This window comes from Ostrea edulis, chromosome 2 (genome assembly GCF_947568905.1).
Source record: "Ostrea edulis chromosome 2, xbOstEdul1.1, whole genome shotgun sequence".
Taxonomy (NCBI): Eukaryota; Metazoa; Mollusca; class Bivalvia; order Ostreida; family Ostreidae; genus Ostrea; species Ostrea edulis.
This window is the reverse complement of record NC_079165.1, coordinates 87,110,143-87,137,991: the sequence shown is the minus strand read 5'-3', so window position 1 is coordinate 87,137,991 and position 27,849 is coordinate 87,110,143. Positions and strand designations below refer to the sequence as shown.

General features: G+C 34.8%; 1 protein-coding gene across 2 annotated transcripts; it reads left to right on the top strand.

Moving 5' to 3' along the window:
* Window positions 1-8,018: 8,018 nt before the first annotated feature.
* LOC125681708 (deoxyribonuclease-2-alpha-like) lies at window positions 8,019-27,562 on the top strand. Of its 2 annotated transcripts, XM_048921897.2 has the most exons (9): window positions 8,019-8,099; window positions 8,203-8,389; window positions 15,866-16,040; window positions 16,346-16,427; window positions 19,175-19,336; window positions 20,142-20,345; window positions 20,659-20,771; window positions 25,640-25,759; window positions 27,280-27,562. In XM_048921897.2, the coding sequence occupies exons 2-9, from the start codon at window positions 8,295-8,297 to the stop codon at window positions 27,391-27,393; spliced, it is 1,065 nt and encodes a 354-aa protein (XP_048777854.1). In that variant the 5' UTR covers window positions 8,019-8,099; window positions 8,203-8,294; the 3' UTR covers window positions 27,394-27,562. The 2 variants fall into 2 exon arrangements, with proteins under 2 accessions (XP_048777854.1, XP_048777855.1); XM_048921898.2 differs by lacking the exons at window positions 8,019-8,099; window positions 20,659-20,771 and adding an exon at window positions 23,525-23,631 and having other exon boundaries at window positions 8,236-8,389.
* Window positions 27,563-27,849: the final 287 nt, after the last annotated feature.

Genomic DNA, 27,849 nt, shown 5'->3' with positions numbered 1-27,849 from the left:
GGCGCTAACCCAGAAACAGACGGAATGTGACGTAACATGCATGATCTCGTCTGCTACGTCTGGAATGTCGACGATTATATTTGATTCATCACTTGAGACCGATGCAAACAGATTTCCGGTTTATTCATGTTGATAATGCCTTTATGATCATTGTATTTGGTTTAGCTATATTAACTGCAGAGGAAGTTAAAATTTAGAATGGGAGTGAAATGGAAATATCTGATAAAGTAAGACGTCCTCGGATTTGTGTGTGTGTGGTTTTTTAGCATTCATTTCATCCAATCTAATTAAAATCAGATCTTTTCTCACCACTCCGAAACTCTACGCTGGAAAAAGGCATAGAGTATCGGAGCATCTATTTTAATCTGACTGCTTTTGTCTATCGTTATTATCACCTGCGATAACGTCATATTGTCGATGTTCATAATTAATTAAATTGTATGAATCATGCATAAAACTTCATTTTGGTCGACTTCAGGAAATAATATCTGCATAAACAAGGTTTGGGACAGCTTTTTTTTATATATACAAATTTTCTGTATTACTGCTGACTACTGAATTAATAGTGTGATGAACGAGTCAATCTATCCTCCACATTATCTCTGTTAACTCGCATTTCTCACGTGTAAATATATATTGATATATAGTTGTATTTAGTATATTGCATAGGTACCACATGTACCATTTTGTGATTTGGGCGAAATAATTTGAATTGAATTAGTCACATTAAGCTTTAATGAGGTTTGAATTCCTCTATCATCGCAGAAAAGTGTCGGTATTACAAAGGCAGAAAATTCCCAACATCGTCAGATCTGAAAGGTTTCATTTGTATTTAACACTAATTGATATACAGTTATGCATATTTAATTTATCAGAAGGAACTAAATATTTATGATCGATCTTCTTTGAATAGATAAGACAACATCACACACACACAGAGAGAGAGAGAGAGAGGTGGGTTGTAGGAATCATAACAATGTTAGCGAAGCAGTTTCCGGACAGATTCAGAGAAATGGCATCTGATTTCTTGCTTGGTTTACACAGTACACACAAAAATACAAAAATAGGATTGGGATTTATCCCTAGGTTTCTGTTCTGAGACATTTCGTCGCTATGTAGTTCTTTTAATACATCACACACACATGAATTTTATAAAAGTCATATTTATATGATACACTTTTATCACAGGACGAAATATTATGTAAAGGTTTGTTCATGTGGGTAATTAGCACTGTCTGCAAATTAACATGGAACATAAACTACAAAGGTAGCAAGAGTAACAGTGGATGCAAACACGCCGTGTATTCTATGGATAGAAGTAGAGTCGAGACTCCCCCTGCCTTATTTAACTTTTTTTCCGATATTGATTAAGATAGGTGTCAATCGATCAAGGAATCTATACAGTACACGTGCGCGCGTGAAATTTAAATCGGTTATACTTGTGATGTTGCCGTCATATTTGACTGTATGTAAATAAAAAAAAACCCAACAACTATAATATTTAAACAATAAAATGATTTCTTTGTTGTTTCCTAGAGCGATGAAGGTAGCAAGCATTGCAGGGGGCGGGGGGATCACAACCCGTGTTAGCAGGTTATATGCCTTTTTTCTGCATTGATTGCTACATGAACCTTCGACACCCTATAAAACACAAAGAAAGACATGTATATTCTTATGTACAGCATATTTAAAAATACTAAAACGATAAAAGTTCTAGAATATCCCCTGGACCCATTCATTATTTTAAACAGAACAGACAATGCACCCTTTGACGAAGCTCCATATTTGGTAGTGATTACGCGGACAGATGCATGGTACTCAAATCCGGATCGAACTATAGTTTGCTACAATTTAAACATGCATTCATCGTTGCAGATGAAAGCAATATCAATTTCAAAACAAATGTTAGAGCTGGAAAAGATTCAGTGAAGGTAAATATTTTTTTTTTAAAAAGAATAAAATGCTTAAATTCTTCGTTATTTAGATATCCAGTGGTAACGGAACATGTGTAGCTAGCATTGCAGAAAGAATTCGTAAGCTGCGTAATTTTTTTCTCTCCAATGATTGCTACCTTCATCCTCCCATAAAACAACAAAGACATTTTGATGTTTATATTTACATTTTTAGGTATTTAAAAATAAACATCAACTAAAATTAAGTTAAGTACTAAAATATCATATAGTTGACCCATTCCTTACTTTAAACGGAACAGCCAATATCTAATGCACCTTTGACCTTGACGATGCTCCATATTTGGTAATGAACCGGATCGAACCAGTTTGCAACAACCATGGATTAAAGCAATGCCAATTTCAAAGGACATATAAGAGAAACGATTCAGTTAATGTAAATATAAGACAGCAACACGCACGCAAGTGTAACCGTTGTACTTGTGTAACTAGCAAACAAGCCACAAGTTACCATATAACCTACCCTATACCATATGTAGTCTTGCTGCATGTCAAGATGTATTAAGTATTCTGTTGGCCTGGGGTCATCCCAAACACTAATTCATAATTGTTGAAAAATATTTAAACAATTAAGGCCCTGATCCTTAAACCCCATGTATCCCTGCTGCATATATCAAGATGCACTATGTAAGTATTCTTAAGGGCAAGTGTCCCGGGATCATAAAATGGTTGAGATTCCAATCCTTAAAGCAAATATATCCTTGTTGCACATGATACAATGCACTTGGCTCCAGGGTTGTTGTTTGTTTTTGTGTTTTTTTTGTGGTCGTTTTTCCACCCCATTTGCCCCTTAAAGTGAAAAAGAAAATTCCGAACACCAATCATCTCCCAAAAATGATTTGGCTACTGCATAAAATGTAAGAGGAGTTCTGGGAATAAGATTTTCTATAGAAAAACGTCGTTTTTCAACCCCCTAACCCCCACCCCCCGTGAAAATGAAAATGTATTGCATATCTACAGGACACCACCAATCACGTTCGAATTCCAAACGATGATTTGAGTACTGCGTTGTTTTCCATCCATATATTCCGAAACTTTATATTGCACATCTACAATTGAATCCACCAATCATCTTACAAAAGAAAATTTGGCTACTGCATCACTGAATGTACTAGTTCTCGAAACCAAATTTGATTGTTTGTTTTTTGTTGTTGGATTTTTAAAGCATCGGGGTTTTTTTTAACCCTCATTTTGTCCTCAAAGTAAACTGGAAAATTCCGAAACCTGATTGTACATCTACAGGACATCATCTATCGTATTCCAAAAGATTGGTTGGTATCTGCGGAGTTTGAGCAAGGAGTATGAGTAACACAGACGGACGAACAAGGGTAATAACAATATGCCCGAACTTCCTTTAGAAAGTGCGGGTATAAAAATTTAGTATATTTATTCTTAAACTTTTGCACACCTAGGCACTTGAATCAAAACTAATAAACTATTTAATACACTGATGTTATGATAATAGAGAGCTCCCCATTACTCTCTGTGCGGGTTATTATTATGTGAATGGTTTATCAAGGAAATAGTATAACCCTAACCCTGACAATGTTTTCGCATAGTGATTAATTATATGCAAAGGGCCACAACTCGCATACACAAACTGCGATAACGTACAGCATTTTACACAATGGCAGTTGTATATGAAAGGGTTGGTTGGTTGTATATTGTTTAACGTCCCTCTCGAAAATCTTTCACTCAATTGGAGCTGTGATTTTGTCATCAAAACTTTAATTCAATGAAAATTGCCCCATATTATATTTCTGTAAAAACACCAGTATCTATAATGATTTCAAACACTTTAAATTACTCTCAAAACAGGCACATGAATATGTGATTTTGGTGATTAGATAAAACAATAATTCTTCCTTGTATATTTCTTTACACTAAAGGTGAATATCTAACGTAGTTTTACGGAATATTGGAGTAATTTCCGCGTTCTAACTACTTCCGCCCTATTTTAACCATCTTCGCCTATTCTATCTATTTTCGCCAATAGCAATATATTAAAGGTCATTGCAGTATGTAGTGAATTTTTTATGTTTCTAAAAATCCTTTAAAACCTGCGTCGGTTGTAATCAAAATGAACTACACCCACTGTAATTAACAATAACTTCTTATCAACTGTAACTTACATTCATTGTAATCAACAGCTACCTATACATAAATTGTAATCAACACAAACTGATATCCATTACATAATCAACAAGTGATTTACATCGATTGTAATCAACAGTAACCTATAGGAACTGTAGTCAACAGTAACAAACATCGATGGTAATCAACAGCAACCTATAGGAACTGTAGTCAACATTAACTTTCATCGATTGTAATCAATAGTATCCTATATGAACTGTGGTCAACAGTAACATATATCATTTGTAATCAACAATGACTTATATTCATTGCAATCCACTGTAAGCTAATTTTAAAATCGTTATCAACATTGACTTATACAGTAACTTATACCAATTGTAATCAACAGTAACTTCGACTCGATCAACAGCAACCCACATTAATTGTAATTAATAGTTACCTGCATCAAATGAAATCAACAGCAACACACATTGATTGAAATCAACAGCGATCAAAATGAGTTGTTCAACAATAATTCATTGTAATGAACAGTAATTTACATCAATTGTAATTAACAATTTAACCTTAAAATACGATGTATTTCAAATGTAACCAATAGTAACCTATATGAACTGTAGTCAACAATAGCATACATGTACACCGATTGTAACCAATATATAGTAACCTATATGAACTGTAGTCAACAGTAACATACATAGATTGTAACCAATAGTAACCTATATGAACTGTAGTCAACAGTAACATACATCGATTGTAACCAATAGTAACCTATATGAATTGTAGTTAACATAACCAGACATCGATTGTAACCAATAATGGAAAACGCAAATTATCATATCTAGTGATCAGTCATCCAAAAAATTACTTTGTTGAACTCAATGCACAAGTACTGTGAAGTTGAAATAAAAAATATGCTGGAGTTCCTCATTGACAATAACTTCGTGGTCTTTGGTGATCAGGTGTTCCAACAGTTTGTTGGAATTCCCATGGACACAAGTTGTGCCCCTTTGTTAGCTGACCTGTTTTTATATTCCTATGAAGCAGAATTTATTTTAAAACTTCTACGTGAGAAGAAAAGATATCTTGATGTGGCCTTCAATTCGATATTTAGATATATCGTCTTCCACCTCTGCTTCGTACTTTGATATTTTATTGAAAGTAGATACTAACGGCAAACGAACAACTCAACTTTATGAGAAACGGGATGATTTCAGCTTCTCCATCTTCACTTTACCATATCTATGTAGCAATATTCCATTATCATCTGCATATGGTGTTTATATCTCTCAACTGATTCGATACGCAAGAGCTTGTTCTGCGTATGGTACGTTTTTATACCGGGGCAGGCTACTGACAAACATGGAGTCTCAACAGTCTCGTTTAAAGTCAATATTTCGCAAATCCTATGATCGTTATAACGATCTGGTTTGATAATACAACCTATCATTTGGTCAAATGCTGTCTGATGTGTTTCATACCGATTGTTAAACCGTTCTTGGCACACTGATTTTGACCACGGATAACTTCGTTTACCTGATTAAGATATAAGCCTCACGGTGAGTGTGACCGCTCGACAGGGGATGCTTACTCCTCCTAGATACCTGATTCCACTTCTGGTGTGTACAGAGGTCCGTGTTTGCCCAAATTTCTATTTTATATTGCTTATAGGAGTTATGAGATTTATCACTGTTCGTTATCTTCACCTTTCATAGTAACCTATATGAACTGTAGTTAATATAACCAGACATCGATTGTAACCAATGGTAACTTACATGAACTGTAGTCAACAGTAACATACATCGATTGTAACCAATAGTAACCTATATGAACAGTAGTTAATATAACCAGACATTGATTGTAACCAATGGTAACTTACATGAACTGTAGTCAACAGTAACATACATCGATTGTAACCAATAGTAACTTATATGAACTGTAGTCAACAGTTACTAACATACATCGATTGTAACCAATAGTAACATATGAACTGTAGTCAACAGTAACATACATCGATTGTAACCAATAGTAACCTATATGAACAGTAGTTAATATAACCAGACATTGATTGTAACCAATGGTAACTTACATGAACTGTAGTCAACAGTAACATACATCGATTGTAACCAATAGTAACTTATATGAACTGTAGTCAACAGTTACTAACATACATCGATTGTAACCAATAGTAACATATGAACTGTAGTCAACAGTAAAATACATCGATTGTAACCAATAGTAACCTATATGAACAGTAGTTAATATAACCAGACATCGATTGTAACCAATAGTAACTTACATGAACTGTAGTCAACAGTAACATACATTGATTTTAACCAATAGTAGCCTATATGAACTGTAGTCGACAGTAACATACATCGATTGTAACCAATAGTAACCTATATGAACAGTAGTTAATATAACCAGACATCGATTGTAACCAATAGTAACTTACATGAACTGTAGTTAACAGTAACATACATTGATTTTAACCAATAGTAGCCTATATGAACTGTAGTCAACAGTAACATACATTGATTGTAATCAACAGAGAATCTAGTGTCTATAAAGCTTTATACAAACATTTTTCATGATGACAGGTTTTTGTTTGATTTGATATATTTTACATATATAACGACTCTTGCTGCCGTTTGTTGATGTATCAGACATATTATATATTGCATTAGGTATAACACACATGTATCAACTGGATACTAATGCTTACATATGAAACTTGAAATACCACCAATGAGTGTATTACTCCAAGAATTACCCCTCCCGGTGTCTTGCCCAATTATATATGTGACATGTTTATGTCCATTTGGGTGCTGATATGGTAATAAATACTATTCTATATTATCTAACTCCTAACAATTAGATGAGTAAGCTTATTGCACGTCAATGCATTCCAGTCATCTTTAAAGAAATGACATTTAATTATAGATGCACGGTACCTTGAAATATGGAAGAAGAAAGAATTGTATGAATATCTCGTATCAATTGAAAATAAGCATAGCCTATATATCTATAACAAAATTAATCATTAAAGTAATTCCACCCACCTGTGATGTCATCAGATTTTGCAAAATCAATTATTTATTTAGATTTATGCATGATAGGAACATAAATTTTGTTGTTGTATTTTCCGATACTTATTGTAAAAAATCTTGTTAGAAATAAACTATTTCAAAAGTCTAAGTTATAGAGGAATAATCAATGATACATGTCAAAATATTGAATCCAAGGGCAATAACTCTGTTTCTATTGATTTCTTTATCAAGTTTATTATGTGATAGATTTCCTTTATGTTTTACAGACATTTTGTACATTTTTGTGAAGATATAGTTTCATGAAATTGTTATGAATGTTACTATATTGTCATAACCAGTTTTTATGAAAATTTGATAACGTTGTTTAAGGAAAACAGCAATTTTCTGACAGTGATATATGATTCTGTTTATGTACGTCTCTCATCTTAAAAAGTGTGATGACCTATGTATTTTATTCGATAATTTGTTAGTTTTAACTCTAATGAATGGAAATAAATACACTTTTCAAACTTGTACCAGATAAAACTGCAAGTATGGAGTCACCTTAAAAGTGACATTAAGTTTAAAATCACGTCCCTGGATTTTGTTTCAAACCTTTAGTGTTTTTCAGAGTGTTTCTTATCTGTTTGGAGCACTATAACAAAATACCATACTTAGTATCTAGCCGACCAAACAAGTTACTCTAATTCAAATAGCCTACAGTATGTCTTACCATTTTAGAATCGGTCACATCCCTGTCTCCATACAAAACTAAGACACTCGAGAGATACAAACTACACGGAAAATGAATTTCATGTCATAGATAATCATCTCCATCAGAGAAGATCGTTCTGTTCTGTTTCTTATGTATATACATGTGACCGCCACGAGTAACTCTGAATTTAAACAAAAAGTCGCGCATGGCATCGTTTTTCGGGGATGGGGAGTGGGACACCGGAGAGAAGGAAAGTTGATTTCACCGTTATACAAAATCAACAAGATTACATAGGTATAGACTTAAGATTTTAAAACAATGATGGTCATAATGAGTTCTTAGCAATATTTTATATCCTGTTTGTAATACGTACTGTCTCCGGGTCGTTTTCTACTAGCTATTTGACCTATATCTGGATCCGCGCCGCTGTTTATTCGCCGTAAAACGAAACTAGACCGCAATCACTATCAGTTTGTCAGGGAAGTTGAAATGGTGCGGAATGGTGTCGTTTGTGTGGTGCTACTGTTTGTCAATGTTTGTTGGGGTTTGAAGTGCAAGTCCCACACGAAGGAACCGGTCGACTGGTAAGATGTCAAATGTTTATAGGCCGAGCTGTAACCTGAATAGAAATCTTATTATGATATTTTTTTACCATATTTTATATGCTTCATTTTGTACATGTATGGATTTGTCAGCTGTTTGTCTCAGATTCCTGATTTAGTCTGTATTATTAATATTCAGACTTAGAATTTACACAGTTAGCATAAGCAAAAGAGAATATAGACGTTGGTATATATAACCGAGAGAGTGTTAATGTTTGTCACGAGTACTGTTTAATTGTGCCCAAGAGTACTTTGTACTTCATTGAGTGGATAGTACTGTTTAGTTGTACTTGACTCTGACAGTATATATTACACATGACAAGTACAGGGGATCTGCACTGATGTTACTGTTTATTATGTCCCTAGCTGATACCAGGGACGGATTCAGGAATTGCTGTTAGGGGTGCAACTTTATGAGGCAGGGGAGTCTGGGGCCGCCTTGAGGCCCCCAGTGGGTCCAGGGCAAAGCCCTAGTAGGGGCCCTGGGGGCAGACAGAAGCTCCTGGATTTTTCAGATTTTTAGGGCTTGAAATATGTCTCCTATGTAGTAATTTTTACTACTTTAAATGCCATTTTTAATAAGGTGAAATTAATAAAATGATGCAAATTTTAAGGGTTTTGGAGAAAAATGTAAGTTCTCCCAATAAAAGTAATTCAATAAATCAAATATTTTGTCATTTATTTCTCTGAAAGTGGAAGAAATTATTGCTTCTTTTATCATTTACATTTTTTTTAAACAAAAGACCACATTTGAAATTTAAGGGGGGGGGGGCCACTGGATACAATGTTTAGTAGCACTATCTGATCTCTGCAATCTGATTGTTTAGCAATTTATACATATGCTGTATGAGTTTGATATTGGAGTGACATGCACAATATGAAATCCTCATGTCACATGCATTCATACACATACTATATATAGAATTAATCATTATTGCAGTGACACACACATGCTATAGAATTAATCATTGTTGTATTGACACACACATGATGATACAGAATTAATCATTATTGAAGTGGCTTGCATATGGTTATATAGAATTTGAAATTGTTAAAGTAACATGCTTGTTGATAAAGGCTAGCCGTGTTACTAGACTATTAGTACAGGCACCTCTGACTGTTGCTTAGCATAAAGATAAGACATATATGTATATATATATATATATTTACCTGCTGACAAGAATCCCACACTATGTAATAATTCATCTGTTGGTAAATATGGCACTCAGATTTACGTGAATTCATAGATAACAGAAAAAAAAAATTTGGATGATTTTGCTAATTCACACAATCTATAAACCAAGTTCAACAGGGAGAGGCACATGCATTTGTTTCTTAGCTTTCATTGTGAGGAAATAAAGATTTTGAAATTAGAATTAAGTTTATTATGCTGATATAATTAAGCACTAATGTTGAAAAGATGAGGTAAATTCACTAAATTGCAGCATGATCACTGGTAGTAATTTATTCAACAAATAATCACTTCACAATTTCACAAAGGAGCTAGCAGTCAAGATGATATGTTTGTACATACAGGTGACTCTCGATGGCTTGAACTTCGATCTCTGGAAGTTCCTGGTCTCTCGAAGTGAAATCATGGTCCCAATTTTACTCTGTATATAACAAAGCAAATTTACTATCGATCTCTCGAACGTTCGATCTCTCAAAGTTCTCAATCTCTCGAAGTGAAGTTGGGTCCCGTAAAATACATTTCTTTGTTTTTCACTCTCAATCTCTCGAAGTGGTGGTAGCATATACCCACCGTTACCCAAGCATGTAATAATTTCCGCTTGGACCTTAGTTGGATTTTGTTGAATGCCTGAGGAGTAATTAGGTGTTTACATAGTTGACACATCACCAGTGCTTCTTTTTTGTCACACACTTGAGTACATAATTGGCTAATTGGTCAGTTTACACCTTGCACTGGGGTTTTGTGTTGTGATGATTAAAATAATATATCTATGAATAAAATAAAATTTTGCTTTGAGGTGCCAACATTCATTCATTCATTGATTCTTTATTTCCTCATTACGTGATTCATTTCATTCTTTCTTTATTTCCTCCCATGGGAGATTGTATGAACAATACAGAAATTACATCATTAGAGTATTGCACATATTCATATATACAAAGGAAAAGGATATGAGATTTGTACATAAAGAGAAAGTTGAGCACAAAATAAGTACAGGCGATACATAGCTAATTAGAATTGAACACCGGATATGGTGAAAAACCTGCAGTTACATGTGTATGTAAGACGTAACTGTCTGTTGTAACATGCTGCTGCATCCCTCAGGAAGCAGAAGTTCAGAAGATGCAGGTCGGGTTCGTCATAATGGGAAAGATTAACTGTGAACATTCTAGCACCTAATAGAAAAAGATATAGATCTTGATGACAGAGACCGCAAAATTCAGCACTGAGCACAATATCAAAGTCAATTACTGTATTCCACCAAGCATCTTGGATAGCGACTGTTCCTACGCAAGTGGTCGAAACGTGTTCAAAAACGTTTGTGAAATATTTGCCACAGATGAGACAAGATGTTGGAGGAGAGTGTGGAAAGGACCATAGCTTAGTGATAAATTTGCAAGTAGAGCGTCCATATGAATATGAAGGAAAACATGTAAAAACTATTATCATATGATCTTGTTGGTAAACATTTCCGGTTACTGTAAAATCTTAACCATACCAGTGGACCTTCAATTTCCGAATTTCGAACTCTCAATTTCTTGAAGTTTTATTAAGGTCCTTTGAACTTCGAGTTATCGAGAGTCACCTGTATTTCACTCTTGTATGGACTCGCATATTTCATTAGACTTAAGCTTTCTCTATTGTATTTTTTAAAAAGGTCTGCTGTCGACTGCTCACAGTGAAGAGTGTTGCTAAAACATAGAACAGAAATCGGAACAAAAATTTATGAATTAGAATGATTAATGTAGCCTAGATAGCACCAAATATTGGGCAAATATGCTTTATTTTGATTAAAATGGAATTTTTAGGAATTAGTGTACAAATGGTTAAAAACTGTCTTTCAGTTTTATATCAAAATGCTGCACCATAAATTGATTAAATTCAGCTAAGTTGAACGTATGTATGAAAGTTTTTAAGGTGTTTTACAAGAATCTAATGTAATTTTGGCATTGAGAGGGGTGCTAGCAAGCAGAAGGTAGATAAGAGGGGTACTAGCGATCAGAGGGAGAGAAAGAGGGGTACTAGTGAGCAGAGGGTAGAAAAAGAGGGGGGTGCTAGTGAACAGAGGGTAGAGAAAGAGAGGGGTGAGCAGAGGTTAGAAAGAGAGGGGGGTACTAGCAAGTAGAGGGTAGAAAAAGAGGGGGGTGCTAGTGAGCAGAGGGTAGAGAAAGAGAGGGGTGCTAGCAAGCAGAGGGTAGAGAAAGAGGGGGGTGCTAGTGAGCAGAGGGTAGAGAAAAAGGGGGTACTAGTGAGCAGAGGGTAGAGAAAGAGGGGTACTAGCGAGCAGAGGGTAGAGAAAGAGAGGGGGTGCTAGTGAGCAGAAGATAGAGAAAGAGGGGGTGCTAGTGAGCAGAGGGTAGAGAAAGAGGGGTACTAGCGAGCAGAGGGTAGAGAAGAAGGAAGGGTGCTAGTGAGTAGAGGGTAGAGAGAGAGGGGGTGCTAGTAAGCAGAGGGTAGAGAAAGAGGGGTACTAGTGAGCAGAGAGTAGATAAGAGGGGTACTAGCGAGCAGAGGGTAGAGAGAGAGGGGGGTACTAGTGAGCAGAGGTTATAGATAGAGAGGGGGGTGCTAGTGAGTGGATGGTAGAGAAAGAGGGGTACTAGCGAGCAGAGGGAGAGAAAGAGGGGTACTAGTGAGCAGAGGTTAGAGATTGAGGGGGGTGCTATAGAGGGTAGAGAGAATGGAAAGAACATGGGATTTATAGCCCCCCACCCCCTCGTAGAAAACGTTTTAATGCACACGTGTGGATTTACACATGATACAGTGTACTTATTACGTTGTTCGTGGATGTTACAATTTATATATTTAGCATCCAGTAAAACGGTCATGCAGGGAGTGTGATATGTATAAAACAATAATAATTCATGATCTTATTAAGTTAACAAGTTGAACTTCTTGGGTTTGATTTTATTATTTTTTGTCTGTCAGAGACTGAGAGACCACAGCTAGTACTCCAATACTAAATAGGGTAGAACTTCTAACAGTTGATTTCTAATCTACATATTGTAGCTTATAGTCATTTTGTAAAATCAAAGGGCTTGTTCTGAAGAAGGAAAGCGGAAATTACAGAGAGAACGAGAGGTCTGATCCTCAGAATCCACTGTTTCTTATACTTAATACAAATACATTTCATAATATTAAGTGATTTTAAAATACATACATGTGTATATATTACTATGAAGTATAAGAAACGGTGGATTCTGAGGATGACTTCCCGTTTTCTCTGCTTCCCTTGTTCATAATGAGCCTTGTGATTTTACAAAATACTGACCTTCTCAATATTTTTCGTTTCGTGATTTAGCAACATCTCTCCGTGAGAGATTGGGCAGATGAATAAAATTAGAAGAAAAATGAATGTAGGGACTTGAGCAAGTCTGTTTTATTTTTGCTTTTTATAACATGACTTGGAAGATTTTACATTTCAATGTCACATGGATTCTCAGTTAACATCATACATATTCTAGACTTGATAAATCCTTTTACAAAATACCATCAGGTATCTCAATCTGGCTGTCTCTGATTGTTCAAAATGCGAACTTTGACAAACATGCATCAGATAATGCCACAATAAATAATATGTCACGTAAACACCTGCATGGGGTAATGTAACGTAAACACCTGCATGGGGTAATGTAACTTGATAATGTCATATTGATAAATAATATGTTACATAAACACCTGCTTGGGTTGGTAGAGCACCTGACTAGCATTTCAGGGGGCCCATATTCAAACTCTGGTCTGGTCCATTCCATTTTCTCCTTTCCTGTTATATTTGTTGCCATTTCTTAGACAAGCCCCTGGAACTGACATGAAAATGCCTGCCAGAGGATAAAGATCCTGGGGCTGGGTTAACATCATAAAGGTGTGAAGACATTTAAGGAGGGAGGAATATGGTGGTCAGACAACTCATTTTGTAGAGTACCTGACTAGAGATTCAAGCGGCTCAGATTGGAATCCCCATGAGGTCCGTTGCATTTTCTCCCTATGTTACACAACCATTTATATGAAAATGTGCTACTATTCCTCCTTAAAGGGGACAACTGTCTGTCTGTAATAAATGTACTACTCTACCTCCTTAAAGAGGACAACTGTCTGTCTGTATTAAAGGTACTACTATACCTCCTTAAAGAGGACAACTGTCTGTCTGTAATAAATGTACTACTATTCCTCCTTAAAGGGGACAACTGTCTGTCTGTAATAAATGTGCTACTATTCCTCCTTAAATGGGACAACTGTCTGTCTGTAATAAATGTGCTACTCTACCTCCTTAAAGGGGACAACTGTCTGTAATAAATGTACTTCTGTTCCTCCTTAAAGGGGACAACTGTCTGTCTGTAATAAATGTGCTACTATTCCTCCTTAAAGGGGACAACTGTCTGTCTGTAATAAATGTACTACTCTACCTCCTTAAAGGGGACAACTGTCTGTCTGTAATAATTCATGGATATAGTAGAGTATTTACAAAATTCAACATCACCTACACATGACAAGAATCATTCTTTTTCCAATTGCTTAAGAGGGTGACTATGTTAAAGGATATTAAAAGTCATAAACTATAAAGTTCTATGTTGAAAGACTCCAGAATACATGTAGATGACTTTTGAAACATTTGCGATTTTGATTTATTTATTTTTAAATAGTGAAACTTTATAATATTTGCATGTGGTACACTATGCTTATCCATTGGAAACTTGCTTTCAAAGTGCACATTATGTGTGTATAATTGAAAGATTTTATAAATCACTGAAGGATGTCACCAGACAAATTAACTAGGTCAATATTACATACTTTTTTCTGTTATGAAACATGCAGGTCGTAGAGCCACAATACTCTTTCTTACTTACAGTTGTAACATTGAACACTAAAATGGGATCCGGCAATCTAATTGAAATTAGATGTTGGATCCGCTTGCATTCTCGCTACACAAACATCTAAAAACATCCCATAGAGGGTCACGTCAGAGGTCAAATTCGGTATCACTCTAGACTTATCAGCTTCAACAAACATTCAATGATTTTGCCAGCGGTGATTTCATTGGTCAATCGAATTTGACCTCTGAGGTAACCCTCTACGGGATGTTGTTAGATGTTTGTGTAGCGAGTATGCGAGCGGATCCAACATCTAATTTTAATTAGATTGGGAATCCGGGGAACTTTAATTATAAGGGAATACATTGAAAAAAAATTGAAAGTATATACTGACCTTTGTCTCCAATATTAAGTGAAAAAAATCTTGGAAACTTTTTTCATTTAAAGGATCGCCTTTTGAAAAAAAATCAAAAGTATTCACTCTTTGTCGAAAATTCGATATTAAGTGAAACAAAATCACAACAAGAGAAAATTATCAAAACTATAATGGAAATAAATCATAGCTAACAAAATTAACAGAGCTCACAAAATTTGTATGATAACTTGAACTTGCTACCCATCTGGGGGCCATTTTAAATGCCCTACTCCTGGTAGATGAAAAAAAAATGAGAAAACCATTTCCTCCTTCTAATATGATCCAGTACTCCCTCTTTATTTCATGTCATTGTGTGTCTTACCATACCAGTGTTATCAAATAAAGACTTAAAAAATAAACGATCAATGTGATATAAAATTATCAGAGGAAATTCTGTCAACCTTATACACAGAATCTTGTTGAATTTGCCATGCAGTATTTTTTAGCTCACCTGAGCTAAAAGCTCTAGTGAGCTTTTCTGATCACCCATATTCCGGCGTCCATCCGTCTGTAAACTTTTAACATTTTTGACTCCTCAAAAACCGCTGGGCCAATCTCAACCAAAGTTGGCACAAAGCATTCTTAGGTAAAGGGAATTCTCAATTATTAAAATAAAGGGCCAGGCCACCTTCCAAGGGGAGATAATCAAGAAAAGATAAAAATAGAGTAGGGCCATTAAAAAATCTTCTTCTCAAGAACCACTGGGCCAGAAAAGATGAAATTTATAGATAAGCTTTATTAGGTAGTGCAGATTCTAAATTGTTATTTAGATATTTTGCTCTTTGTATTTTTAGCAGGTTCACAGTATACAAACTGCTGTTAATCCATGATATTGGGGTAGACAGATTTGACGCTGGGTTATTATTATTTTTTTTTTTTGCAGGTTCACAGTATACAAACTGCTGTTAATCCATGATATTGGGGTAGACAGATTTGACGCTGGGTTATTACTATTTTTTTTTTTGCAGGTTCACAGTATACAAACCACTGTTAATCCATGATATTGGGGTAGACAGATTTGATGCTGTGTTGTTTTTTTCCAGGTTCACAGTATACAAACTGCCGTTAATCCATGATATTGGGGTAGACAGATTGACCTATAATGGGATTGGGTTTTACTACATGGACTCTCAGAATCCGTCGTGGAAGCTGTCCCAGGTTGGATTTAATGACACGGGTCATGCAGTGGAGTACACCCTGAGACAGATCTACAAGAATGTTAGTGCAGATTCAAGTCAGCAGTTAATTTGTACATGATAATAATGCTAAAATCCTGCTTAAAATTCAGTTTTAAATCATATTCAATGGTTTTTTTGGACATATTATAATAGCACTAACGTGCTTGTTCAAGAAAAAAAATATATAAGTGTAATATGCTTCTTAAGTAAATAAACACTTCTTAACTTTGATTACATAAAATAAAAAAATCAGACTTAAATTGTCTTTGCCCCTATAGGATGATATATAAAGACTTCTTTCACATATTGAATTTGTTTACGATCTCTGATGTCTGTATTTTACAGACCACTAGTGAGTACATGTATTCTATGTACAATGACCAGCCACCAGATGGACACACATCTCTTAACCATGGACACACGAAAGGTAGGAAGCAAATCTTACCATCAGACCTTGTTATCTTAAACTCAATGGGGCTGAGAAAAAACTTCTGAAATATCCGAGGGTTCAAGATATTGAGGTTAGAAATTACATAAAGAAAATGTAGTTATAAGGAATTCCAAATGATTTTGACATATCCATAGTATTCGAGATAATGATGTTTGAGATAGTGAAGTTCAACTGTATGTGATCTGGCTATTTATATGTGTATAAGACGCCAGGACAACTGGCTATTAATAGTTTTATTGAAGTTCTATTGTCTTAGTCTGTTGAGGTTCCATTGTTATGATCTTGTTGGAGTTCCATTGTTGTAATCTTGTTGCTGTACCCAAAATATGTCATCTCTACTAGTATATACTGTTACTGATTCATATTTAGTCTCTGTGAGACCAGACACAGTAAGCAGTCATGGTAACCAGTCGTTATGGTGCTGGCTTTGTAACTGAGACATTCCAGCTTTAAACCTAAGACTTTTAACATAGGTAGTGACTGTTCCTTGCAAACACCCAGCATTTAGAAGTAAAACTCACGGGTCTTTTGTATGAGACCGTAAAATGGAGGTATTATGTCAAAGTAGATGTAAGCAAAATAAAGAACCCTCATGGCTACAGCCTAGATAGGCACGCATAGGTCAATTTTTGTAGTCCTTCACCTAATGCTGGTGAGTCTCTACAGTACAGTAGAACCTAAGGAAGTGCTGAAGATGAACAAATTTGATTTGTTGTAAATATAATTTGCTATTCCAATAGGTTTGTGATGAAAAGGTGAAGATAACAGTGATCAATGTCATAAATCCTATAAAGAATACAAAATTAAGAGAAGGGCAAACACGGACTCCTGGATATACCAGAGGTGGGATCAGGAGCCTAAGAGAAATAAGCATCCCCTGTCAACCAGTTATACCCGCTGTGTGCCCTATATCTTGATCGGGTAAATGGAATAATTTTAATCAAAATTAGTGTGTTTTTAAATTTCGAGGAATGAAAATCTTGTAAGTGTGACTTCATTATGAAATGTGTTCACAGTTACCATGTTGTACTGTTTACACTGTGATAGTGATAGATTATCAAATGACAAAAAGAGACATTGAAACAAACAGTTACTGTATCTAAGGCTGGAACGATTCACGGTTAGCTTGATTCGGTTCGGTTTCGATTCAGAACAGCACGGTTTGGTTATCTTCAATTCGGTTCATGTTAGGTCCAATTTATCTAATGACAGCACAATAATTAACAATTTTAATGAGTAGCATATTTGATTTTATTTTATTCAAGTTATATAACTATATGTCATCATTTGTAAACATCATATCTATTTATAATGGCATTTTATAACTTTGATAGAAAAAAGAAAACACTGACAGTCTATTAAGTCTAAGATTTGTTATACTAATGTGCTGCATAAGTTTTGGATTATTAAACAAATCTATAGTGAATCTAAAATATATATGATATTATTTTTATTGATATTTTAAAAATTCAACAATTCTATCAATTGAGAGTCTTTGAAAATCTCTCCTTTATTGATTTACTTCACTCATATTAACTGTCAAATCTGTGTCATTACCTACGATGTTGATTTCACTCCACCACTGACAGAAATGCTATTTGTCATGTAAAGATAAACTGCAATAATCTTACGAACCATATTCTGTTGGTATCTGAGTGGTGAAAATGCTAACTCTCAACACAGTAGTGATTTAAATCTCTGTTGCATAAAAAACCCACATGTTCTGCACATCACTCAGACGCCATATTTGTTGTTTTGGTGTATGTAAAATCTAAACCGAACCGAAATCCGGTATTTGTAATCAGTGCATTAAATCGAATGGTATGAATCGCGGTGCACCCAAATTTTTGGTGCACCGCACAGCCCTAACTGTATCCAGTTTGTGTGTCATTTTCTCAGAAATGTCCAGTTTTCTCATTGTCATTGGTCAACTACTCTTCATAAACTTGTCTTGCAGGAACTATTGGTCAGCTGTTCTTGACAATGTTGTCTTTCAGAAGCCATTGGTTAACTATTCAAAATAATCTTGTTTGCAGAAGAGTTTAGTCAACTGTTCATGATAATCTTGTCTTTCAGGAGGCAATGGTTAACTATTTATCATAATCTTTTTTCATGAGCATTTGTTCACATCTCCATAATAAAGACTTTTGTCAACTGTTCATAATAAGCTTGTCTTTCGGGAGTCATTAATCAACTGTTGATAATGATATTGTCTTTCAGGAGCCATTAATCAGCTGTTGATAATGATGTTGTCTTTCAGGAGTCATTAATCAACTGTTGATAATGATGTTGTCTTTCAGGAGTCATTAATCAACTGTTGATAATGATGTTGTCTTTCAGGAGTCATTAATCAACTGTTGATAATGATGTTGTCTTTCAGGAGTCATTAATTAACTGTTGATAATGATGTTATCTTTCAGGAGCCATTAATGTTGTCTTTCAGGAGTCATTAATCAACTGTTGATAATGATGTTGTCTTTCAGGAGTCATTAATCAACTGTTGATAATGATGTTGTCTTTCAGGAGTCATTAATCAACTGTTGATAATGATGTTGTCTTTCAGGAGTCATTAATCAACTGTTGATAATGATGTTGTCTTTCAGGAGTCATTAATCAACTGTTGATAATGATGTTGTCTTTCAGGAGTCATTAATCAACTGTTGATAATGATGTTGTCTTTCAGGAGTCATTAATTAACTGTTGATAATGATGTTGTCTTTCAGGAGTCTTTGCCTTTGATAAATCGGAAGGGTTTTGGCTGATAATGAGTATCCCGCATTTTCCTCCGGCCAGGAGCTCGGGATTTTCCTACCCAGACAGTGGCAAAGTTTACGGACAGTCTATATTCTGTGTTAGTCTCAAGTACTCCCTTCTGGAGAGTCTTGGTAAGCATTGAACTTTATTAGGTATGAATTTCGCTACGAAGTTTTATGATGAATTCATTCAGTTTGAATTGATGGAGATGGCCATCATTAAAAATATTTTTGTTTGATGTACTCTGACCCAAATTTTTCAAGGTGGGTCGGTAGGTAGATGTTTTTGTTTGTTTGTTTTTTAATGTCATGAAATTTTTTAATATTTAGTTTTAAAGTAAGGAGAATTTTCTATTTTTCAAGGGAACCCAAAAAAAAAAATTAAATTTAAAATTACTGAAAAAAATGATCGGGGAGGAGCAAATTTGACGGGTCGGTCGGAGTACATCAAACAAATAAATTTTTATTTTTGGCCTTATGTACATTGTATAATTGTTACTAATTTTGCTTGGAGTTTACATGTAATGGCTGATGTTGTGTAGCGGCAGAACTGTAGCTCTCTCTGAAATTTTTTTCTTCAGAAAGCTACAGTTCTACAGCTAGATGCTGTGTTGTTGGGATATAAAAATGCTTATAAATGGCCAGTAATGTCTTTTTTGTAATTTGTTTCTGACCTAATTGATAGTGCTAAATTTTGAATGCTCTAATATAAGTATTAATGTGTACAGATTTCCCTCCAAAAAGTATTTCTGTGTCAAAACTTGGTAAAAGCCATTTGTTCATTGTCACTTTTTTCATTTTTTACTTCCTATCCACCAGGTCACCAATTCATAGGTCATCAACCATAGGTCATAGGTCACCTACCCAAAGGTCATAATATTGGGTTATACAAAAGGAAAACAAAAATTTGACTTTGAACCTAAATTTGTTTTTGCAGCCAAGATATTGACGTACACTTATCCTAAGTTTTACGACCAGTACCTTCATCCTTCATTTGCCACTGAAAACCCCATCCTGAAGAGTGTGCTGTCCAACAGCCAGAAACACGTGACTTCACCTCCATTCCAGTTAGAGACCACACTCCATACATCAGCTGGAGTGGTCCTCCATAATTTCGCCAAGTCAAATGACTTCCACAGAGGTATATCTTTAATGTAATTATTTGTAAAACACTAATGATCCGTATAATTTTACACACATCTGTGGTATCTCCAGTGTTGAAGAAAGATATCCAAAACTGATTAATTAAATAATGACCACCACCACAGACCATTTCATTATCATTTGTCTAGTATGAATTTCTATTAGACTATTATGAACTAATGTATATCTATGTACATTTGTTTAAAGCTAGCTAAATCTGTGTTTAAAAATATCAAAAGTGGGTTTGGATACATTACCAGTGTTTATAATTGATGTGTAATTCACAATGACTTGCTGTGTCTTGTTTTCAGATTTATATGATGCTTATTTGGCATCAAGTTTACAAAAGACAATACTTGTTGAAACTTGGCAAAATGGACCCCATAAGGAAGTATTGCCATCAAACTGTTCTGTCAAGTTTCAGGTATCTTAACAGGGGAAGTAGAGAGCATGTACACTATATTACTAATCATTTCTTATAACTAAATCACTACCAAAACTCTGACTAGACTCACGCAGAGATACTTACAAGTGCTTGGTTATGGTTTGACCTGCGTACTAACACAGTTTCTATATTTTCTATTTCCACGTTTTACTGAATCTTGTTTCTGTTTTAGATTGGATGATGTATTGATTTAATTGGATGTACTTAATTGTTAATAATTACAAACTGATTCCTCTACAGATAGTCAGGTCTTTCAGAGGACACCAATATCCAAGGACCTCCATAAATATTTGCTAATGACACTATTTGTCTGTCTGTTAATAATTTTCAACAATATGCGTGAAGTTTTGAGTTATTTATCATTGGGTGTAAAAGATTTCTAAAACAGTAGTATAAAAATGTTATAGAAATGTAAAAGATCCAAGTATACCTCTCATTATACCCTGCAAAGAAAATGGGGGGGGGGGGGGGTTTTTATTCTGGAATCACCTTGTCTGTCCTTCTTTCCTAAGACATAATTTGTCCAGCGTATATCTTTAACACTGACAAGCAGATCTGATTAAAACATGGTCTATATTTTATATGAACGATGAAGTTCTGCACATGCTATTTTGATTGAGATGTTTTATCATTCAAGGAAGTTATGGATATTGTTTTCGAGTGGTGTATTATGTTTTCATTGTTCAGAAATATCTTAAAAACCAATTATTCTTCACTTTCCACAGATTCACTATTTCCCTAGTCCCGTTAGCACAATTCTTGTTTTATGTTTGAATTACTAGTGGTCACTAGTGTTTTACACTGTATCTGGTCACTAGTGTTTTACACTGTATCTGGTCAATAGTGTTGTACACTGTATGTGTTCACTAGTGTTTTACACTGTATCTGGTCAATATTATTGTACTGTATGTGTTCACTAGTATTGTACACTGTATCTGGTCAATAGTGTTGTACACTGTATGTGGTCACTAGTGTTTTACACTGTATCTGGTCAATAATGTTGTACTGTATGTGTTCACTAGTGTTTTACACTGTATCTGGTCAATAGTGTTTTACACTGTATGTGTTCACTAGTGTTGTACACTGTATCTGGTCAATAGTGTTTTACACTGTATGTGTTCACTAGTGTTGTACACTGTATCTGGTCAATAGTGTTGTACTGTATGTGTTCACTAGTGTTGTACACTGTATCTGGTCACTATTCTTTTACACTGTATGTGTTCACTAGTGTTTTACACTGTATCTGGTCACTATTCTTTTACACTGTATGTGGTCACTAGTGTTTTACACTCTTTCTGGTCACTAATCTTTTACACTGCATCTGGTCACTAGTGTTTTACACTGTATCTGGTCAATAGTGTTTTACACTGTATGTGGTCACTATTGTTTTACGCTGTGTCTGGTCACTAGTGTTTTACACAGTATCTGGTCACTGGTGATTTATACTGTATCTGGTCACTAGTGTTTTACACTGTATGTGGTCACTATTGTTTTACACAGTATCTGGTCACTAGTGTTGTACACCGTATCTGGTCACTGGTGATTTATACTGTATCTGGTCACTAGTGTTTTACGCTTTATCTAGTCACTAGTGTTTTACACTGTATCTGGTCACTAGTGTTGTATACTGTACATGTATCTGGTCACTAGTGTTGTATACTGTACATGTATCTGGTCACTATTGTTGTACACTGTATCTGGTTACTAGTGATTTATACTGTATCTAGTCACTAGTGTTTTACGCTTTATCTAGTCACTAGTGTTTTACACCTCTATGTGATCTCTAGTGTTTTCTAATATTTAAGGTCCCAAGTTTTTATGCCCCGAGATCGAAGATCGGGGGGCATATTGTTTTTGTCCTCTCTGTCATTCTGTAATTTTATCATTCTGTCTGAAACTTTAACCTTGCTTATAACTTTTAAACAGTAAGTGATAGAGCTTTGATATTTCTCATGGTTATTTCTTGTGACAAGACTTTTCTTTGGGTACCAACATTTTTTACCCTGTGACCTAGGAGTTTAACCTACTTTTTGAAAACTTTAACCTTGCTAATAACTTTTGAACAGTAAGTGCTAGAGCTTTGATATTTCACATGAGTATTCCTTGTGACAAGACCTTTCCATTGGTACTAAACCTTTTGACCTACTTTTAAAAAATTTGACATTTGTCATAACTTCTAAATGGTAAATATTAGAGCTTTCATATTGCACATGAGCAATCTTTCTATTGGTACCAATATATTTGTCATTGTGACCTTGGCCATCTTCATAATTGGCCATTATCAGGGGCATTTGTGTTTCACAAACACATCTTGTTTCTCTAGTGTTTTTAATTGTTTGAGACCCTTGGCATTTTCCATGTGTGAGGTTCCTAGTGTTTTCTACTGTATAAGGTCCTTTTAAAATGTTTAACATTGTGTATGGTCCGAAGGGTTTTGCAATTTATGAGATCTTTATTGATTTACACTGTGTGAGATATATGGTGTTTTATACTTTATGTGATCTCTAGTGTTTTATACTTTATGTGGTCTCTAGTGTTTTATACTTTATGTGATCTCTAGTGTTTTATACTTTGCGTGATCTCTAGTGTTTTATACTTTATGTGATCTCTTTTGCGTGATCTCTAGTGTTTTATACTTTGTGTGATCTCTAGTGTTTTATACTTTGTGTGATCTCTAGTGTTTTATACTTTATGTGGTCTCTAGTGTTTTATACTTTATGTGGTGCTTTCAGATCTGTATGATGCATGGATCAATGAAAGAATAAATCATGACTTGTTCGTAGAAACTTGGCAAAATGGCCGTGGTTCATTGGAATCGAATTGCACTGAGCATTATAAGGTACAAAACTCTAAAACATGTTGAAATGAAAAATAATTGATCACAGTATACTTTATTGTACTGATACACAAATGATTGTTTTATTCCATTTTTTTAAATCATTTTGCTTATTTAAACAATATTTATTCAATGATTTGATGGGATTTGGCAGCAAGGTTAGCCTGTATAAGCCCTCTCTCCCTGTTGTTTTATACTATGATGATCCCAAATAATGTCAGAGAAAAGAAGTATAATGTATGAATTCCATCATGATATAATGGTAATGATTGTAAAACTCAAATCAGAATGAAGAAGTACTAGAATTAAACAACATCAGTTGTTTTAAAATTCCGTCCCTCATAATGACTTGGATCTGGCCTTGCAGTTCTAGTACCAAACATTACTGGACATTTCTCACATTGGGGTAGATAGTTTCTGTTGACCTGCACACCATTTTACAACCCTGATAGTTTCCACTTCCTGATGCACCATTTTATGCCCCCCTCCTCCCCTCAGTGTTATCCCCAGTGCAAGAAAGTTGTCATGGCGATATAAAATTAGAGTGAACGTGACTGTTAATTGATTGTGGTAATTTATCATATTAAAGCTAGGTTTCTCATCCGAGTTTTACTTAATTATTTCTCACAAATTCCCAGGTTCTTCTTTTTTTAAAGGAAATTTCTCTAATTCCTTGTGTACCAGATGAAAAATATATCTGTATTTCATTTCAATGATACAAGTTTGGGTAACCAGAGTGGTCAAATTGTATTTTGAGATTACATGTAGCTGGTAGTTTAGGTCTCCCTATGAGGGGGAAATACTCATGGAGAAGAAGCAAGTATTTTTGTTCAAGGGCAAGGTCACTGGAGGAGTCTCTTAGGATTCTTCATCACTTTGTACCAGATTTATTCAGGTAAACAAGTAAACCATATTCATATTTTTATCAATTTTATAGGAATGCTGTCATGCATTGGGTTCTTGCATATTTTCGATTGTGAGGTCACTGCACTAGGAAGATTTCGAAATGTTCAAGAGGATTCCCCAGTAACGCAGTGTTTGAGGGGAGACAATTACAACCTGGTGCATTAGAGAATAACACTGATTGAAATAATCGCATTCGATGTTGATTTCACAAATACGCCCCTGATTGAATTAATCACGTTCGATGTTGATTTCAGATACGCCCTTGATAGAAATAATTGCATTCGATGTTGATATCAGATACACCCTTGATAGAAATAATCGCATTCGATGTTGATTTCAGATACACCCTTGATAGAAATAATCGCATTTGATGTTGATTTCACAGACATGCCCTGTTGTAAGACACAGATTGAAATAATCGCATTCGATGTTGATTTCACAGACACGCCCAGTTGATGCCCCTATTTGCGGTGCTCGTACCTCCTTTCTTTTGTACGGACGAGACCAAATTAAATGAAATATTATGCATTTATTGCATGATAGTGAGAGAGATATGAAGATTTATTCACCCAAGAAAAATCATATTCCCCGAGGGATGAGATATGATAGGGAGATATGATGTCTGAGAGGGAGATATGAAGTTTTGTCATCCCATGTCTAAACCAATCAGATTATGTGTTGCATAGAATTCTCATACTGAGGTATAATAATACATTTTATCATCTGGTATCTTGTATTTAACACCTTCACAATACTGTATATTACTATAGTGTCTACTGTACTGTAACTAACAGCATTCTAAAACTTCCCCTATTAGCTCACTATATCAGTACTATGCATGCTTGTATTTTATGCTTTAGATGCTGGTTGTGACCTATATTTTTAAGAGAAGTGAATATAAAGTTCTTTTTATTTAACCATTTCTTAACTGTGTAACTATACTTTATGTATTATTTCCAGATTATATAACTTAAACTCCGACTATGTTATATTCTTCTGATTGTTAGTCAGGTATAGGACGATTTGATTTTATTGAATGTATGCGTATTACACATCTTATCAGGGACTGATGATTGGCATGATTTGTCCTTACTCCTCTGTCTAGGTTTACAACATACAGGAAATACGATTCCCTAACAGAACTTTCAAAGAAACCAAGGACCACTCCAAGTGGGCTGTGTCCCGGACCGGGTCCTGGGTCTGTATTGGAGACATTAACAGAGTGGTAAGTGGGACTATCCTGGACCACGTCCTGAATCTTTATATTGGAGACATTTGGTAAATGGGCATGTCCCATACAGTGTCCTGAATCTCTATCAGAGACATTTACAAAGTGGTTAGTGGGTGTGTCCCAGATCTCTTTGAAAGGTTAACAGAGTGGTAAGTGAGTGTGTTTTGTCTGATGCAGGCAAAAGTAGCAATAGTTTGAGTATTCTCTCTAGCTTTGCAATAAATGTTGGATTCAGAGTTCTTTAAGCGGCCAGACGTATACATTCTGGATGTGTAGTAGACAGCTTGAGTACATTATCTAAAGATGACAAATTCCATGATTCCTCATTGTTCTGCAAAGAATATTTATTATACTCCCCGCAAACTAAGTTTTGGGGGGAGTATACTGGAATCACCATGTCCATCTGTGCCTGTCCGTCTGTCTGTAGACATGATTTTGTCCATGCATGTTCTAAGGAACTAGTGCATGGATTTTTCTGAAAGTTTGTACAATCATTACTCGCCATACAAAGATGTGCACCTGGTATTTTCATACTGATTGGACAATTGTTCTTCACTTTACAGGCTTTTTTCTACTTATGGACTTCATCATTTTTTTAACTAAAGAGTATATCTTCAAAATTCATGCAGATATTTGATTTAAATGTAAATACATTGTTCTTAGACGGAAGTTATGCATTTCTTATTTTTAAATTAGAATGTTATTAGAAAGTTTGTGTATAACCCTTTTTGATTTTGCACCATGGTGGCATATGTGTTTTACAAGCATTTATTGTTAAAGTAAAATAACATTTATGTACCTTACATTTTGATTTATAGTGAATGTATGAATTGTATGTATGGGGGTGGGAAGTCGTACTCTAGCAATTTTTAAACCATGTACCAAATTAAGAGTAATGATAATAAACTATTAAATTATCTGAAAATCCTATTCATTTGTATAGTGTTTATATTGAGCATCACCAGAGGTTTTTTTAAAATATTTAATTGATTTTTTATAAAAGCAAAATTTTCAATAAAATAAAAAACATAATATACTAGAATGACCATTTCATTAGACAACTTCTGGTTTGATCTGAAGAAGTCTATTTTTATCCATTATATAGTGTGCCCCGCGAGGGGATGTATTAGTCCTAAAAGGACTTCTAGTTTTTAATTCCCTGATGTAAAGGTTAATGTACTGAACCGCAAAAGAAATGGTGCACATTAGACAAAACTGAAAACGTTCAATTGTATAGAATTAATGGTCTTTTATAGATTTTAATGAATATTAGATTTTTACAGCCATGAACGTTATCATATGATTATTATGATTATATTTTTCCAATTCATCTAATTTTATGTTAAAGCTTTGTGATAAAATTATATCGTTATGAGCAGCGTTTCCTTGCTGTTCGGTAAATATAAAATTGCTACTCCAATTTCCTCCCAACGCATCCTATGTTTTGAGAAAATTCAAATTTTAATTCAATTAAAACTAAAGATTAATGTTTTGGGTTGTTTTTTTTTAACCAGAGTTCACAGTTTCACAGGGCCGGAAGTACGACGTGTGTGTCCAATGAAAATGTCTGGAACCAGTATACTAACATCATCCGGGATATCGAGACTTGCGGACCAATATTTGGTTAAAAGCAAAACTTGCCTCAAGTGGACCAATGACATTTGAAAAATTTATAGCCTTATTTTTCGATAAACAATTTATTTTTCTATAAATGATTTTAGAAATGTTGGACTATGTTTTATTGTACATATCTTTTTATCTACAATATTTGATATAATAAAATAATCATCTCGCTGACGTTTTGTTATTTTATTCACTAAGCCATATGATAGATGCAGCTAGTTGAATAAGCAGTGAAGACAATAAGTGTTCTTACAATTCTCTGGTTTCCACTTTTTCCTTTCATCATTAGTTTGTTATTATTTTGTTGGTTTTTCACTTTTACATTCTGGAGTATGCAACTCTCTCTCTCTCTCTCTCTGTCTGTGTGTGTGTGTGTGTTTGTAAGCGCCTGAATCACGCTACATGAGTATGAACACACACCTTTTATCCCACTACATTTTTTCTTCCCACTACATGCACCC

What these genes read in the sequence shown, in the direction of transcription:
- LOC125681708 (XM_048921897.2), top strand. Translation starts at nt 8,295, where the DNA reads ATGGTGCGGAATGGTGTCGTTTGTGTGGTGCTACTGTTTGTCAATGTT. An exon ending in TGAGACAGATCTACAAGAAT is followed by an intron (nt 16,041 to 16,345) that starts GTTAGTGCAGAT and finishes TGTATTTTACAG; the next exon opens with ACCACTAGTGAGTACATGTA. An exon ending in TAACCATGGACACACGAAAG is followed by an intron (nt 16,428 to 19,174) that starts GTAGGAAGCAAA and finishes GTTGTCTTTCAG; the next exon opens with GAGTCTTTGCCTTTGATAAA.